The sequence below is a fragment of the Rattus rattus genome, chromosome 2 (genome assembly GCF_011064425.1).
Source record: "Rattus rattus isolate New Zealand chromosome 2, Rrattus_CSIRO_v1, whole genome shotgun sequence".
Taxonomy (NCBI): Eukaryota; Metazoa; Chordata; class Mammalia; order Rodentia; family Muridae; genus Rattus; species Rattus rattus.
The window spans coordinates 189,086,945-189,104,738 of record NC_046155.1 but is presented as its reverse complement, the minus strand read 5'-3'; the positions used below and the strand labels follow the sequence as shown (position 1 = coordinate 189,104,738).

At 35.4% G+C, this 17,794-nt stretch overlaps 1 protein-coding gene across 6 annotated transcripts in view; it reads left to right on the top strand.

The window, feature by feature from the left end:
- Qki (QKI, KH domain containing RNA binding) overlaps nt 1-17,794 on the top strand; it is a 108,790-nt gene that overhangs the window by 32,100 nt on the left and 58,896 nt on the right. For all 6 annotated transcript variants that reach the window (XM_032894698.1, XM_032894696.1, XM_032894700.1 and 3 more), the window contains exon 3: nt 12,623-12,739. In XM_032894698.1, coding sequence (XP_032750589.1) covers nt 12,623-12,739 — 117 coding nt within the window. The remainder of the gene's footprint in view (nt 1-12,622; nt 12,740-17,794) is intronic.

Below are 17,794 nucleotides of genomic sequence, written 5' to 3'. Positions count from 1 at the left end.
ACAAAATTCTATATAATAAAATTGATTGTATTTCTCTGCCTTCATCTTGAGTGATTTTTTTTTTTTCACCTCACTGTATCATACTGGCCTTCCTTTGGCTTTGAGAATAAGTCATATCTATTCCTAGCTTTAGGATCTTTATGTCACTTAGACACCATTCACTGTGACTGGATGCTGATTTTACTTATGCGTGGTTGAGTTTAAATATCACTTTGCAGAGACTTTCCCTGACCAGTTATTCTAAAAGCCGTCTGGTTCTGTCTATCTCCGCCCCTTCCCCAATTTGTACCCCATACTCTTCACATCTGTAGTACTGTTATCTGTGTTTTCTTTCTCTTTAGTACAATAATTCTCAACCTGTTGGTCATAGCCCTTTTGTAGGGTAGTGTGGGGTTCTGAATGACCCTTTCACTCAGGGTTGCATACCAGATATTGTCATTACAGTTCAAAATTACAGCAATGAAGTAACAACAAAGATAATTTCATAGATAGGGATTATCACTGTATGAGGAACTGTGTTAAATGGTTGTAACATTAGGAGGGGTGAGAACACTGTCCTAGCAGAATATATTGATCATAAGACAAGAACCTTTGTTAATTCACTGCCATCATTTTGTTAGTCACCATGTGATACTGGCACATAATAGCCATCTACTTCTTACTGACTATAAAGGAAAAATAATAGCTATTGTATTTGAGAACACTTATTGGACACAAATGAAATAAAGAATGATTCTAATGTTAAGATGTTTTTTAGGTCCGCTAGTTGTTATTCAGATATTAGTTTGTAGATTGAGTATAAATGTCTTAAATTGAATTAATGAGGGATGGGTTTTTGGTATTTCACAACTTGGATTTTTTTAGTGCAGCTTTCTTTAGCTTATACATTTACTCTATTCTTATAAGTAGTTTTAGTTGCAAATATACAAACAGTTTAGAATAATTTTGCCATAAGGCTTTATTGAATGATTGTAGGGCATTGCAGGCAGTTATATAAGATGGGACCTCCCCAAGCCTTGGAGAGAATATCAGTGACGGGATTTTGTGGATCTCATCTGGAGAGCCTAGCTTTCAAATTCTTGAAGCCATCCAAAGTTAATCTTTGGCCTTTGCATGAATGTGCATGTGTACATGCATGTGCATGTGTACACGTGTGCATACATACTGATGTACCCAATAAGAATTAACTAATCTCTAATTATTCTATTTTTCAGATACAGAACATCTTTTATGTTTTTCAGAGCTAGTTGACATTTTAATTGTATAATCATCAGTGCCCAGAATGCTGCCTCATATAAATACATAGTACAAAGCAGTAGAAGTAAAAACCCAGAATTCATTCATCAATTAAAAAACTTTTTAAAAATTTTATTTTTATATGTAAAGCTGTGCGTACAGGCATGTGTGTAAACTAAAGCATGCAATACTTGTGGAGGCCAGACGAGAACATTGAATCCCTGAGTGTGTGTGGTTGGTTGCAGTTGTACTTATGTAGACCCCATCTGCAGGGACTAGTGCGCTCTGTTCTGCACATCTTTCCTAATGCATGATCTGTGGAAATCATTCCAGCCAGTGTTAGAATCTATCTTGTGTGTTGACTAGTGATGGCAAGCAACCCTTTCTTGTGCCCGTTCAACAAGAGATTTCTGTCTTCTGTAGAAGGGACTATACTTAAGATTTTTACTTGTTTATTTTGAAGGAAAGATTTTTTTGTTACTTATTGTTTTGTATTATGTTTTGAATATTGTGTTCTGGATATTAATTTTTTATCTGTGGACTAGTTGCAGGTATTGCTTCTTAATTTGTGTTTTGCTTAATGATTTGTTTCCTGTGTGTAAGTTTATTTTATTTTACTTTGTTAACCCCATTTAGGTTGATTTTTTTTTTTTTTTGGTTGCTTGCTTCTCTCCCCTTCCCCCCACATTATATGTAAAAATCATGGCCAATATCAGAACTTACTTATTTTTTATTTCCCTATTATATGGTAATACACATATGTATGTAGGTAGGGGCAGATGTACGTTGTGTGTACATGCATGTGGAGGGCAGAGGTTATATCCTATGTCTTCCTTGATTGTTCACTACCTTTTGTGGCATGGCCTCTCATTTGAATCCAGAGGTTGTGGATTTAGCTAGACATGAGCACATCAAGCTCAAGGGATCTATGTCTGCTGGCCAGTTGCTAGATCACAGTTGGAGTAATAAATCCATCTAGTTTCTAAAAAGGCTTTTGCAGTCCTCCCTCATACATTCTGAGCAAATAATTTACATGCTGAACCATCTATCTACCTCTCAGGGAACTTTAAAACCTTACAATTTCAATTCAAGTATTTACTTCTGACTTGAACTTTAATTTTTGTGTGTGGTGTAAGATGAAAATCCAGCTTCTTTATTTTGGATGTGGAAATCCAGGTTATTGGTGTGTGCACTCAGACTGGTTAGTGAGGAATTTTCTTTGATATCTTGTTGTATGTAGATGCTTGACATTCTTACGCTAGTTATATTATTTAACCGTTTATACTTGTGTTATTTCTGAGCTTTATTAGTCTTCATGATTTTTTTAAAAAGTCAAGTTTTTCAAAGTACTTTTTCTGTTTCTATGAAAAGTAGAGTTGGGATTTTGTATAGGGATGTCATGGACTCTGTAGACCACTCTGGTTAGTGGGCACATTTTACCAGTATACACACTTGGGCTCCTTAGGATGTGATAGCATTCTTTTTGATGATATGTGGAATCACTTTCTTAAATATTTTTCTCTTTGTATGTGTTTTTAATTTGATGTAATGTGTATGAGTGTTTTTCATTTTATTCACACACACACACACACACACACACACACACACACACACACACACACTTGTGTACCACATGCTGCCTAGAGGAGGTCTTAAGAAAGTGTCAGCTTTCACTAGAACTGGTGTTACAGATGGTTATGAACTGCTATGTGGATGATGCTGGGAACTGAACCCAGGTCCTCTGAAGAGCAGCAACAAATGCTCTTAAGCACCGAGTCATGTTTCCAGCCTTTACTTTTTCTTTTGGCTATTTATTGTTAATGCAGAGACAAGAAAAAGGATTTTCTTTTTTTGTATGCAATTTTATATTCTTCAACTTTTGGATTTAGTCTAAAGTTTATTTATTTTTTTAGTAAAATCTTTAAAAAGTTTCCAGTAGAGAGAAGATCATATTCTTTGCAAAAGAGACATTTTAATTTATGCTTCCCCCACACGAATTAGATACTTGAAATTTCATTCCCTTGGCCTAATTAGTCTGGCTGGGTCTTCTCATGAAATGGTGAGAATGGGCATCTTTGAGTTGTCCCTAGTTTTAAAAGAGCAAACTTCAGATTTTTTATCCATTGAATGTGTCATAGTGCTTGGAATTTTTTGCATCTTTCTTCATCAAAGATAACTAGTTTGAAAGTTTTGCATTTTTATGTGTTCTTATCTAGCTTTGGTGTGGAGTAATGTTCTTAAAGTAAAAACTTGAAGGAGTGCTTTTTGTTCAGTTTTGTAGAAAAGTTTGGGACAGATTAGTTCAATTCTTTGAATATTTGGAATTTTGTATGGTCATTATGCTTTTCTTTATTGGAGAGTTTTGAATCGCTCTGTAATCTTGTTCTTTGTCTAGATTATTCATAGTAGTCTTTCATTTCTCCTAACTGTTTCTTGCTTCACTCGTCTCCTTTGGAGGTTTGATTCTCTGGTGTAAAGGTTTGTCAGATTTATTACACTTGATCTTAGGCAAAAGGCCAAGAAGTGATATCAAATCTATTAAGCTTTTGAAAAGTAACTTCTTAAATCTTTTCAGACCCTATTTTATTTATTTCTATGTTCTTTGCTTTTTTATATTTACACCTGTGGCACCAACTGTTTCAAGTGGTCTCTTACTTATTTTATAAAGAATTAAAATCTCACAAATTTCTTTCCTATGAGAATGAAATCAGCTTCATTTTTTTGTTGGCAATACTTATCAATTTTTTCTTTCTCTGATCTGTTTGGAGTATTTTTGAATGTCTGCATACGTTTGACTATGTTAAGTTTATCTAATCTGAAGATCTGTAAAATACAAAAGATTTCCCCCCCCACCCCCATGGGGGGTGATGAAGGGAGTGGCTTAATTGATACTTGAAACTTTCTGGATTTTTGTGTTTTCAAGTTAGGGATACTCTCCCTGTTTACTGTTTTTTATTGTCTGAAAATATGTTTGCTCTGTGTGTGTGTGTGTGTGTGTGTGTGTGTGTGTGTGTGTGTGTGAACTTAGGTGACTGCTTCTAACTTCAGAAATTACCAACAAGATTATCATAAAGCTTTGATAAGAGCTGTGAGAGGAACAAGCAAAATTGTTGAGAGGAGGGAAAAAAAACCCTGTCTGTAGGGTTTAAGAACTCTCCAGGGAAGTCACAGAGAGAAACTTGTGTTTATTACTGTGGGATCAATGGAGAGAGGAGCCATGAGTTTCGGGTAGGAATAAAGGAACAAGGTAAGTATGATGAAGAAACTTAGTTGCCAAACAACACTTTGAACAGAATGGAAGCTACTTAGGTTTGAATAAGAACAGCAAAAAAATAATGTTGAGCAAGCTTTGAAGGTTTGTGTGTTTCTAACACACAGCCTATAATAGATAATCTCATCCCTTGTAAACTAATTTTTTTTCTCTAACCCTACATAATTTAGCCTAAAAAGACCTGTCTTGCCTCCGGGTCTGTTTTAAATGGTTTCAGTATTTTACTGAGTGAAGATTTGTCTTAATTTAGGATATCTTAATTCATAAGCCAATGTAAAGTCTTGTTCTTAAGCCAGGCATGTCGATGCACACCCTTAGTCCAAGCAGTTGATTGGCAGAGGCAGGTGGACCTTTGATTTTGAGTCCACCCTCGTCTACTGAGTGAATTCTAGGACAGCAGGGATATGAAGAGAAATCCTGTCTTTTTTTTTTTTTTAAATCTTTTAACTCTTAGTAGTTTTTTCTTGTAGTAGGAGTTAGTTTTGGTGTCTTTACTTGAATAGTTTGGTAAGAAGCCTTTTTTTAGTACATAGTACTTGGAGTCATAGGACATAAACACAAATGTTTAGAAATGACCAATATATGAATGGTTTATTAAATGCTTATGTTGTGTAAAGTAGCCCTTTCTCCAGGAGTCTTTAGCTACTAATTCAGAATTAACATGAATCTATAAATGAGATAAGACATACTCACTTCCCTGTACCCTCAAAACATTTTGATATATTTATTTAGAAATTTTTGGCTAAAAAATTTAATCCTGGTAAATACTTACCCAAAATAAGCTCCATTGTTGTCTAGATTAGAGGTGACCCGGTTTTGTCTTCTTCGATAAGTACATATACATGCATTCTTTTGATTGGGTATGTTTAATTTCTGCTGCTGATTATATGGCATAAAATGTAAGGATTTGTAAAATATCTAGTTAAAATTATAGAAATGGTAGATAATGGGAATATAGCCTAGTAGTAGAGTGCTTGCCTATCATGTGTGAAGATCTTGGTTTAATTTCCAGCACTGCTAAGATAATACCAGTGTTGATAATAGTAAGCAGGCTAGATATTTATAAAAAACCACTTTTATATAAAATAAACATCTTTTTAATTTTTTTTAAAGTACGTGTCTATGGGAATTGGGGTGTGAGCACATGTTCTGAGTGCAGGTGACCTCAGATTACAGAAAAGAATGTCTGAGTTCCTGTTGCTGGAATTAGATAGTTTTGAGTAGCCAGACCTTGGTGCTAAGAACCAGACTCAGGTACTGAAAGAGCTTTATTTGCTCCTAATTGCTGAGCTGTCTCTGCAGCCCCCAGATTATCTCTTGTACAAAAAAGCCACCCAAAATTTACATCTACTTTTATAACTTTCAAATCTAAAAGTTTTTAACTTTTTAGTTCCAAAATTTTAAGCAGAGATTACAGTCTAGTGATTCTTAAAAGTGATACTGAAATGAGATGCTTTTGGAATTTCAGTTTATAATCAGTCATTTATTTGGATAATGTCTCACAAGGAGGCTTTGTTTTTAATTGTACTCCTTTAAGGAAGTTTCTGGAGTTTTCAGTTTATAGTTTGTCACCTAAGAAAAATCTTATATTTATTTAAAATGTAGTGAGCAAAAATGAATAGCATTAGATATGATTATTAAACCTTTAGAAACTAACATGCCACTTGGTAGAAATATAATTGGTGAGCTGGAGCAAAGGTCTGTAGTTAAACAGTAAGGTTAATGAGTATCTTTTTCTTTCTTTTTTTTTTCTCTTTTCCGTCTGTTGGCTTTTCAAGTTGCACTTGGCTGAGACTGTTTGAAATGATTTTCTTTGAAAGCATTTTGACATTGTTTTAATTGAATGAAGCTGCAGAACTGACATGATAAATCAATACAGAACAAGTTTTAATGTAAGGCATAGCACATTAACCTGGAAATTGGTTGCAATAGACAAAGCAGCTGCTATGATTAAATTTTTTTCATTCCTGCTTAAAACATTTTGAGAAGGATAACCTTGACAATTCCAATTGCATTAGAATACCTATGGTATGCACTTTAGCATACTTATGGTATGCACATTAACATACTTGGAACTATTTGTTGGTTCATGGGTACAGTAGTAGTTGGTTTTTTTAGGATTAAGAAAATTGTATCTGTTATGGACTCAATATTTCTGTTTTATCTGTTTTAACGATAGTTTTAAAGTTAAGTAATAATTGTACGAATTAACTTTTTCTCTATAGTCTTATAGCTGTATTTATAGCAAAAGATACTTATGTCAGAAGAATAGGATATGCATTTGTTCAGTGGACAAATAGTGGGGTAGACCAACTGTCTTGATAAATGATGTGTGTCAAACTTCCTTAACTCAACATGCTAAAATAAAATGTCTTTATAAGGGCTGGGAAGATGGCTAAGTAGGTAAGATGTCTCTTGTACAAGTATAAGGACCCAGGTTTGAACCCCCAGAACCATGTACAGTTGTGGCAAAACCTCATATCTTTAATCCCAGAACCTCTTCTACATGGAGGTAGGAGACAGAGACAAAGAGTATTTGGTACTCACAGGACAACTCTCCTGGTATACATGGTTACAAACAGCAAAGAGATACCTGTCTTAATTTGGAAGATAACTTACACCCAAAGTTGTCATCCGGCTTTTATATTTGACACTTTTATGCACACATATGATGTGCCTGTACACAAATATCCCCCTATCCCCACACATTTATGCACTCAGACAGGTAAAGCATGTTTCTTTCATCATACATTTTCAGACTGTTTTCCTATGTTTGATATATAATTTTTTTAAAAAATGAAAACTTTTATTTTTAAAGAACTTGAAAAATTAAAAAAAATGCATATCAAATTTAGCCAGAACCAAAATATATATCTCAGTAAACTTCTTGTATACAGCTAAAGCCATGGAGCACATTGGATTTAACACTTTCACACGATTGGGTCAAAGATATGGTTAGAATACAGCTGTCATTGAGGAATAGCTGGCAGGACTGCTGGTTTTGAAAAGGGCCTATGCAGACCTTTGAGCAAGGAAACTTGCTTCTTTTTCTTCAACTACTCACATCTGTTTCATTACTTATTCTTAGCAGCTCTTGAATACATGAGCTCTTGAATACATGATCTGTTAATCCAGTTTGAAATTGTAAGGCCTGTTCCATTGAGACACACTACAGCTAAGCACGGTGTGTGATGGAGGACGAAGGTGACTGTTTCTGTCCAGGCTGTTTTAGAGGGACAGGCATGGGAATATATAGCTAACAAAAATGAGGGGCTTGTAGATGCTGGAAGGGCTTTCTGGGGTTAAACACGGGGCTGCATATGACTGATTTTTCTTGTGATGTTTCTTCTCTCCTCCGCACTACTCTGTGAAGTTAATTCTGAATCTGTTCAGAAAAGGGACAATATATAAAAAGTTATCCAGAACCACAGGTATTCAGTGCCTACTGAGAGAGAAGAGAAGCACTCTTTCCTAGGAATGTTCTCTTTAATGGCTCATGTTGAATGGTCAGCCCTGAAAAAGTACATACATGTGAGCACTGAATGGAGCCAGCATAGAGAGGGAGAAGGAGAGGGAGAAGGAGAGAGAGAGAGAGAGAGAGAGAGAGAGAGAGAGAGAGAGAGAGAGAGTGTGTGTGTGTGTGTGTGTGTGTGTGTGTGTGTGTGTGTGTGTGTGTGTGTGTGTGTGTGTAGAATATATTAAGGGGAAAAGCCATGAGTTTGAGAGTAGGGGCACACAGGACTTGGGGTGATGATGTATTCATGATTTTAAGATGTAAAAATTTCAGGTGATTTTAAAGCATGCAACTTCAAGGAGAGTCAACAGGTATGTAGCTTATAGGAATGCTAATAGGAAAAAGAAAACAAATAGATATCCTGGTGTGTTAATTTCCCCCTGCTATGAGAAAGGGAGGCAGGGCAGAAAAGAAAAAGGAACACAGAAAGGTATGATATATAGAAAATATATATTAGTAAGAAGTAGATAAAAGTCATGTAGTGCAAATGGGATCAGTTAAAACAGAAAAATTGATAGATTGAAAACGTTTATTTTGATATTGCTTATAGGAATTTAAAATACAAAGAAAGGTTAAAAGTAATATAGTCAAATATACAGTATGAAAAGTCAAGCAAAATTTTTGTGTCCATTTTAATAGTAATGTAAGATTAGTGGCAGAAAGCTATTAAAGGAAAATGAAAAAGCCTATTTCATAATATAGATTTTTACATTTGTACGTGTCAAATAACTTTTAAAGGCAGAAAACCAAAATAAAAGGACAAGAAAACTTAAGTATAGGTCAGTGATAGAGTACTTGCTAGCATAGCCGAGGCCCCAACTGCATCTCCAGCACAAGAACAAGCAACAGGCCTAGTCATCACCTCATCTTTAATCACCCACTTAATATTTGTAAAAGTTTGACTGGGAACAATTGTGGAGATGGCTTAGTGGGTAAAGGGCTCACAAAAGCATAAGGATCTGAGTTTGACTTTCCATTTTCTGCATAAAAGCCACATGTGGTAGCAGTTAGACTGGGATGGTCAGATTCTAACCCAGCAGCCTAGGTGAATGTGAGCTTGGGATTCAGTAAGTTACCATGTCTGAGGAAATAAGGTAGAGAGCAATAGAGGACACCTCCCTATGTTCCGCACATGTGCATGCATAGATGAGTGCACACACGCACATACATACACCACACACACACACACACACACACACACACACACACACACACACACACACACACGAGTTTATTTTAATTGACTCTATCATATGTTGAAAAACATTTCTGAACAAATATTCAAAGTTGATAATTTATATAGTTTTTGTTGATGTTTCTTGTTTTTTTGTCTATAGCATAGGAACCTAGAAATCGAATCAAAGATAATTGGGAAATTCTTACATACTTGAAATAAAAAGCCATTATATATTTTGTAGCTATCAGTTTACTTACCGTGACTTGAATGATAATGAAAATACTTCATAAGCCAGCCTAGATCTATATGTATACCACGAGGAGGGGGCAGGAAGCCTGCAATATGGAAGTATCCATTTCAGGTTTGGAAAACCAGCAGATTAAACTTTTCAGGAGGAAAAGAGGGAATTAAAAGCTAAGAGTAGATATCAGTTAAAAGAGGAATGTATGAAATGAAGTGAACCCAAATGTCATTTTAATAAGCCAACCCAAAAATGGCAGTTTCAACGAGCTGTTTACTGAACAAACCTTATGATTGAGTTCATTAAAGCAACTGTAGTTGTGACTGTGGTTCTTAAGGTAAACACTTTGGTCTTCTAATATCTAACATAGCATTTCTATTATATATTGTTCTTTTAAAAGCAAGTCACAATGTTATTCTAGATTCTAGAAGTTAACACATTTATATTGCAAATAAAAAGAAAATGATGAGGTTAGAGGATTGTAGACTTTTAAAAAAATGGATCTACTCCAAGAAGCAAAATTAACATCAAAATTAACAGCTGATGTCCTGGGAGACTCATAGAATAGATAACTAATCAGGGATGAAAACCCTCACCATCGGGCTTCAGAGGTGGCTTAGTGGTTGAGAGCCTGAGCGGTTCACAGCCATCCATAACTACAGGTCTAGGGGACCAGACAACCTCTTTTGTCTTTCCTTGCACCAGTCCTGAACATGGTGTACAGAAACATGTAGGCAAACTCTCATACACACCGAAATAGAAATTTAAAAAAGAATGCCTTATCATTGTAGATTGATAAATACTTAAAAAGATAAGTCTGAATGTTTAGGCGGCTAGAGACACATTTCTAAGAAAGACAACTACAGTATATCAAAATTGATAACACTAAGGTATACAAACATTGAGGTTAATGAAACTGAATCCATTACCAGTGAGTTCTAAAGGGAATTTAATGAGAAATAGCACTAGTTTCATATAAGCTCATCCAGAGTTGGAAACATTACAGCATGTTTGGAAGTCAGAATAACCTTACTGTCCAAACCTGATATCTTAATTATGACAGAAGAAAATTATAAACAAGTTCCATTCCTGAATAGATTTTAACTTTTAAAAGAATTCTATTCATTTTTATTTTTATGTGTATGAATGTTTTTCCCCCATGTATGTCTGTGTACCACATGCATTCCTGGTGCTTAGGAAAACCACAAAGAGGGCTTTGGATTCCCTGGGACTGGAATTACAGACAATTGTGAGCTGCCATATGGATGCAGAAAATTGTACCTAGGTCTTTTGGAGGAACAGCCAATGCTAACTGCTGAGCCAGTGCTCTCGTCTCAGTCTCCCTCCCTCCCTCCCTCCCTCTTTCCCTCCCTCCTTCTCGCCTTTTCCCACTTTTCTTCCTCCCTCTCCCTCTCTTAAAATAAACTACTGAAATGTTGGGAAACTGCATCTAGTAGAGTATAAAAAAGGAAAAATGCATAATGACCAAGTTGAGTTCATTTCAGGAATATAAGGTTGGTTTAACATTTTAAAAATTAGTTATAAAGGGGTTGGGGATTTAGCTCAGTGGTAGAGCGCTTGCGTAGAAAGCGCAAGGCCCTGGGTTCGGTCCTCCACTCCGGAAAAAAAAAAAAATTTTAGTTATAGCCCTCCATGATCTATATGGTTAGCTTACCTAGAACTTTGTCAGCTTTGTTCTTTTAAGCTAGTAGCAAGTTGAGAATGATGCACATTTGTGAACTCAAGGTGTGCTGTGTGAGTAGTAAAGAAAAATATGTAGTTGGACAAGAAAGCATATGACATGATTTGCAAGTGACAATGCTGCTTACATAACCACCACATAGAACCCCTTCCCCCAGAACAATTATAAAATTCAATAATCAAGAAGGAGCATTGCTGGGTAAAGGTTGATAACAAAAACTAATTATGTATTCACATACTGGAAATAGCTAATTTCTAAAAAACTTGCAAGCATATAGGAAAACTTAAGTTTTTAGGAATAGCTTAAAATAATAAAGGCACAATGATCAAGCCTTTTACATTCTTGAGAGAGATGTAATATGACCTAACTAAATGAATAATTTAGGCCATTATTCATGGTTTTGAAGTTCCAGTGGGGTTGGTCTCAATGCATACTCTGGAGGGTATATAAAATATTAATGAAATACATGCAGGAAGATGGCAAGGAATAGCTAAAATACTCTTGACTACACCCACCAATTAATCTAGAATGCTATAGCAAGAATAAATAGATTAATGGAACAGAATGCCCCAAACACTGACCTGTGTGTACTTGTGTACAGCTCATGGCATGCTCTGAGAAGTGTGTTGTCCGACATTTGTTGTTAGAACAGCACACAAGATACTATAGACCTAGATGATACAGGCTGGTCACTCATGAGATGTGGAAAATTTAAGATGTATAAGTGAGGCTGATCAGGTATAACATTGCATGCTGTTCACAGCAAAGTAGTTTTTACCAGTGAGTAGATGTATGCCTTTCCTAGTGACCTTTAAAATTGTGTAAATTTGAATAGCAGGAGTTTCTGTTAAAAGCTGCTGAAGTTTTGCTTATACAATTACTTTTGTCACTTTTTTTTCATAGAAAGTTTAGATTTCTTGCCTAAACTTGTAGAACTATAAGTTAAAGTAGGAATGGAAAAAAGAAAGTCAAATAAGGATGTATAAGATTGTTTAAGGAATGCCATTTTTAAAAGTATGCTCAAAAGAGTTGTATAAGTAGCACAGGGTAGAATCCTAGTTTGAGTGTTCATGTACTAGCAGCAATGTGAAACTGTCACTTACACACTTGTGTCTGGAGACAGAATTTTTCTTGCAGGATTCTTTCCCAGCTATCCTTGTTAAAGGATTTATATTTTGTGGAAAGGATTCATGGTGTGCATGGTATCCAGTGTTGTGTTAATTCTTTACTCTGGCTGAGATTCTGTGTTGATGAAGAACTCAATAAATGACTTTCTTTAGCTAGATCATTCTTTACAGTTTATTAATACATATGAAAATTCCGTGTAAAACAATGATTTACATTCACCTGGCAAGAAATTAATGAGTTGTAGGTTTTACTTCTTGGTTCATGTTTAAAGGAGACAGATGCATATGTATGCTTTCAGATAACTTTGACATAACTTTCAGCAAGTGAGTAATTTATATTATCTTTCCCTACAGTTTAATTTTGTTGGGAGAATCCTTGGACCTAGAGGACTTACAGCTAAACAACTTGAAGCAGAAACAGGATGTAAAATAATGGTCCGAGGCAAAGGCTCAATGAGGGATAAAAAGAAGGTAAGTCCTTGATAATAGTCATGTCTTCCTGTGACTGTGAGTGACTTGCTTTTTTTTTTTTTGCCTGTTAGCAGTTGTCTTAGTTAGGTTTCTACTGCTGTGAGGAAACACCATGAGCAAATAGCAAGTTAGGGGCAGGGACCTGGAGGGAAGCTGATGCAGAGGTTATGACGGTGTGTTGCTCACTGGCTCACTTCTCATGGTTTGCTCAGCCTGCTAAGAAAATCCAGAGCTACCTGCTCAGGGATGGCACCACCTGCTATTGGTTGGGCCCCCCATCATTGATCACTAATTGAGAAAATTCCTTACAACTGGACCTCATGGAGGCATTACCTCAACTGAGGCTCCTTCCTCTCTGATGACAAGCTTGTGTCACACAAAATTAGCTAATACAATAGTCAAGTTCCACATCTTGTAGATGTTGGGCATAATCCAAAATCCTTAAGATTTTAAGTAAGAACTTTGGAACCATTTTAAGACATTATCGTGTTTTGGTGTTTTTTTTTTTTTTTGTTTTTGTTTTTGTTTTTTTGTTGTTGTTGTTGTTTTGTTTTTGTTTTTTGTTGTTGGTGCTTATTATAATTCAAGAACTTTGTCACTACAGCATGATAACATGCTTTGCCACTTATAACTTAGAACCACCTGTAAGAATTTGACTACTGTAATTTATGTAAAAATATGGCACTAAAACTTGGGGGGTAAGGCAGTGGTATTTTGTTTTTGTGATAGAGCCCCAGGGCCTTGATTTATGCTGACTGCATAAGCACTCTACCACAGAGGTCATCAGCAGGTTTTAGATGGGATCCCACATCCCCAGCAGCATCCCCTCCACACATTAAAAAAAAAAAAAAAAAAAAAAAAAACAATTTTTTTTTTTTGAGAAAATACCTTGTTATTTAAGCTTTTTATCATCGTATCTCACTTTCTGGAGGAGGGTTGTAGGCATAACATTGTGTTCAGATCCTAAAGTATTTATTTTGATAAACCCTAAATGAGATTGACCAGATGAGTTGGGGCAGTTAGTTTTAGCAATATTTTTTCTTGACTAAAGGTGGTTTTCTAGAAATCTTATTTTAGTAAATGAATCTGCTTCTATTTTTAGCTCCTAAAACCACTTCTTCTTTATTATTATTATTATTATTACTACTACTACTACTACTACTACTACTACTGCTACTGCTACTGCTACTGCTACTGTTAATAGTGATTGTGTGTTATGTGTTCAAGAGAGGGAGAGAAAGGAGAGAAAGGGTGGGGATTGTTTTGTCAGTTTCGTCAGTCAGTTGATGCTGAACTATTTGCTTTAAATATTGTTGTTAGGAAGAGTTTATTTGCCTTTCATCCGGAATATTATAATGTAGATTGTTGAAAATTATCTGTCTTTGAAAAAAAAAAGATTTTAAGTCCTGTGAGTTTACTACTATTTATTAAAAACGCTTTTTAAAAAAGTTATCAGATGGTAAATCTGGGGTCAGTTTATGTTAGGAGAATTTGTGGATTTTTCAGAAAGAAAACCTTCCACCAACATTTTGTGACTTGGTTGTGGTGATGGTGTCATCTGAATCTCAGAATCTGACTGCAACTGCCCCGCTGTTGAGCACAGAGAATGGGCAGCTAGGAGATTTGCAGCAAAGGCTTTGCTCGTATCTTTAAATAGTGCCTTTTATATAGTTAGAAAATATTTTGTGGGAATTATGTTTTTCCTAGAACATCTTTAGATGTATTTAAATTTTTTTAAATAAAAATTTTAAACAAACATTCAGAATTAGGTGTGTTGTAATCTTCTGAAATTGGCTTTCGTGAGTGAGTGACTGTAGGTTAGTGACATTGGCCTTGAACAATACTGATGTAGTTTACTAAAGAACATTGAATGCAAAGTTTTGACAATTTAAGACACACTGATTTTCACCAAAAAAGTGGTTTATGTCCACTAGTTAAATTATTTTGTAAAGAAAATACTGCTGCTTCTTTTTAGTTGCTATTAATTTGAGTTGACCTCATTAATCTAACTGTGGTCATACAATACTCAACAGATGAGAATTAGAAATTGGAATTGTGTTTTAGACATGAGTAAAGAATATTTTCTCTTGTCTTGGCAGAATGATAAAGAGTGAGCATTACTCAGATTGCTTAGGTTAGCGTCTTGATTCTGCTGTATAGCATTGTAGTAAGGGTTACATGAATTTTAAGTGCAAAGTACTTAGACCAAGGAGATGGATATTAGCAAGTACTCAGATAAAGGATAATGACAGTTTATTTTGTTTTAAACTACAGGCTAGAGGCAGTGCTCATTTAATATGAGAATATTTACTGTTGCTCGTCACTTCTGAGTATCCCGTGTCATTGTAGGGTTCTCTCTATTGGGAGTTTCTAATTCTTAACCTTACTGGTAAAGACAGTTCCCACACTTTACTTTCTTCTTTTGTTTGTTGAGTTATGAAACTTGAGATTATACACGCTATATGTGTGTGCATATGTGTTATATATAACATATAACACATGTGCCATACATATACAGAATATACATACATATACATTATATTCATATAGAAAACAATAGTAAAATAAATGAAAATACCTGAAAATGAAATGGGCTGCAGAATACATTTTCAGTGTTGTTAAAATGCTATAGATGAACCTGTTAACTTGAATTACTTCTGTGTGACTAATATTTTCATTTTTTCAAAGCTCACCATTTTTATTGATAGCTCTTTTTTTAAAATTAATCATTCCATTCATTTATATCTCAAATGGTATCCTACTCCTGGTTACCCCGACTAATATTCTTTTATGTCTTCTTTCATTGTGCTCTACCTTATGTATTGTGTCAGGGTCTTTCGTCTGAACTCTCCACCTTACATATTGATTTGTGCTCTTCCATTGGTTGATGGAAGCTAGTACACTTAGTTACTTGAACAGCTCCAGAGACTCTCTGTGCCTTCATTCCTTGTGTATTAGGATTATGAGTGGATCCTACAACTGCATGAGTTACATGGGTTCAGAGGGTCCAAACTATTCTTCACTCTTGAATAGCAAATATTTAACCCTCTGAGCCTTATTCCCCAACCCTGTTGTGCTTTCCAAAGTGTTGATAATGAAGTGGAAAGGGAAGGTGTTTCCATTTGGTACTTGTCTGTTTAGTAAAGGACATAACGAATAGGTAAGTACTGACATCATCATCATCATCATCATCATCATCATCATCATCATCATCATCATCATCATCTAAGAATGATAAGTATCTTTTAAAGGAAATTTATATAAAGTACAAATTGAAAGTAGTTACAAAGGAAATTCATCTAGCTTTAATCCTCTTTTCTATGCTAAAATACTAACAAAGCTAGTTAGTAACCTTAGTTTCCTTATTGCTTCATGTACTTGGAGCAAAAATGTTATGATAGAAATAGTGTTTGTTGACTTCATCCTTCACAAACCACAACACATACTGTTTTTTATGGAATTTCATTGCTATTTGGTGAATACTTGTCATTGAGTAAGCATTAGAAAATGATTTAACATTAATTAATGATTAGCCCTGTAGTTCCAGTAGTAAAAGAATGATGTAGATGTGCCTCTCCTTGGCTCCCTGTTGAAGGTTTGACAAATAGTAATGATTGCAAGCTCTATGTGTTTTTGATATTCCTGGAAGATAGATAGTAGCATATAATTCTAAGATGCTGGTTTAAGCGTGTGAGTTAATATGTCAAGTTTTCATGATTTTCATTTTCTTACTTTGCTCATAATTCATTATTATTAGGCTTACCAGCACTGGTTTTTGTTTTGATGTTTTAAAATTCACGTAGCCTGCAGGACTACTTAACGGAACCTATGGGCAGGAACTGCTAGAACTTAGAATGCTATCAGCAATGTCTTGTGTGTCCTGGACAGCGTATGGATGGCACTGTTTCTGTGCCTTCTTGTCTGAGGCTGAATATGCTTGTGGTGACAGCATCGTTAGAAAATATGCTATAAGTGAAAATCAGCTACTTTGTGGTAATTTCATCTGATTTATTTTGTGTACTTTTCATTAACTTTTCAATATTTGATACTTTTTTTCAACTAATCTTGGTTTTATCATTTGTATTTTGTATGTGAGGAAACTTTGTCAGGGAGATTGATTGATTTACCAGAAAAGTGGTAGTCAGAACTTGAAACAAAGCCTGCATTATATCATTTGATGTGCCACATTTTACTCTAAGGTGTTTCCAACAGCAACAACCACAGAAATGCTGCAACATATGAAGTTAGCCAATTTAACATTTTATTAAATTCTTTCATGTTTTCTTACTTTTTCATAGGTGACAGTACTTTCATACTGTCAGACCACCTAGTACTCCTGGTAGTAATAGATGTCTAGGGACTTGTGACACTCATAATCAATAGTCGGGTCTCTAGGAAGCACTTACTGATATTATATAATTTGCCTCAGTTTGAGCCCTATTTGGAGATTATATCAGATCGCAGAAGTTTTAGGAGTGAACTCCACTGTAGAAACCTAGCACAGCACACCTTTGGTTTCTGTTCATCTCTAAGGCATTTTTCTAGTCTCCCTCTCGTTTGATTAATTTGCTAGAGTGACCTACTCAGAATAACATTTTAATTAGGCTTGCCTGTTTGCTATTAAAGGATATTGAAGGGATACCCGTGAACCACCAGCCATATAGAATGGATGCCCAGAGTGAGACATAGAGAAAGGTAGAGTTTCCATGCCCTCTTCTGGGAGTGCTACCTTCTAGGCTTTTCTAGTTGTTGAGCTCCTTAAGAGTTTTCATGATGCATCTCTGGGGAATGACAATTGCTGACATCATTGGCTGTTAGTGATAAAAATCTTCTTCTTCTTTTTTTTTTTTAAATACTTATTTATTTTATGTGAGTATACTGCCACTCACTTCAGACACACCAGAAAAGGGTGTGGGATCCCATTACAGATGGTTGTGAGCCACCATGTAGTTGCTGGGAATTGAACTTAGGACCTCTGGAAGAGCAGTCAGTGCTCTCAACCACTGAACCATCTCTCCAGCCTCAATAAATTCATCTTTCGTTCCCTTTCCTTTC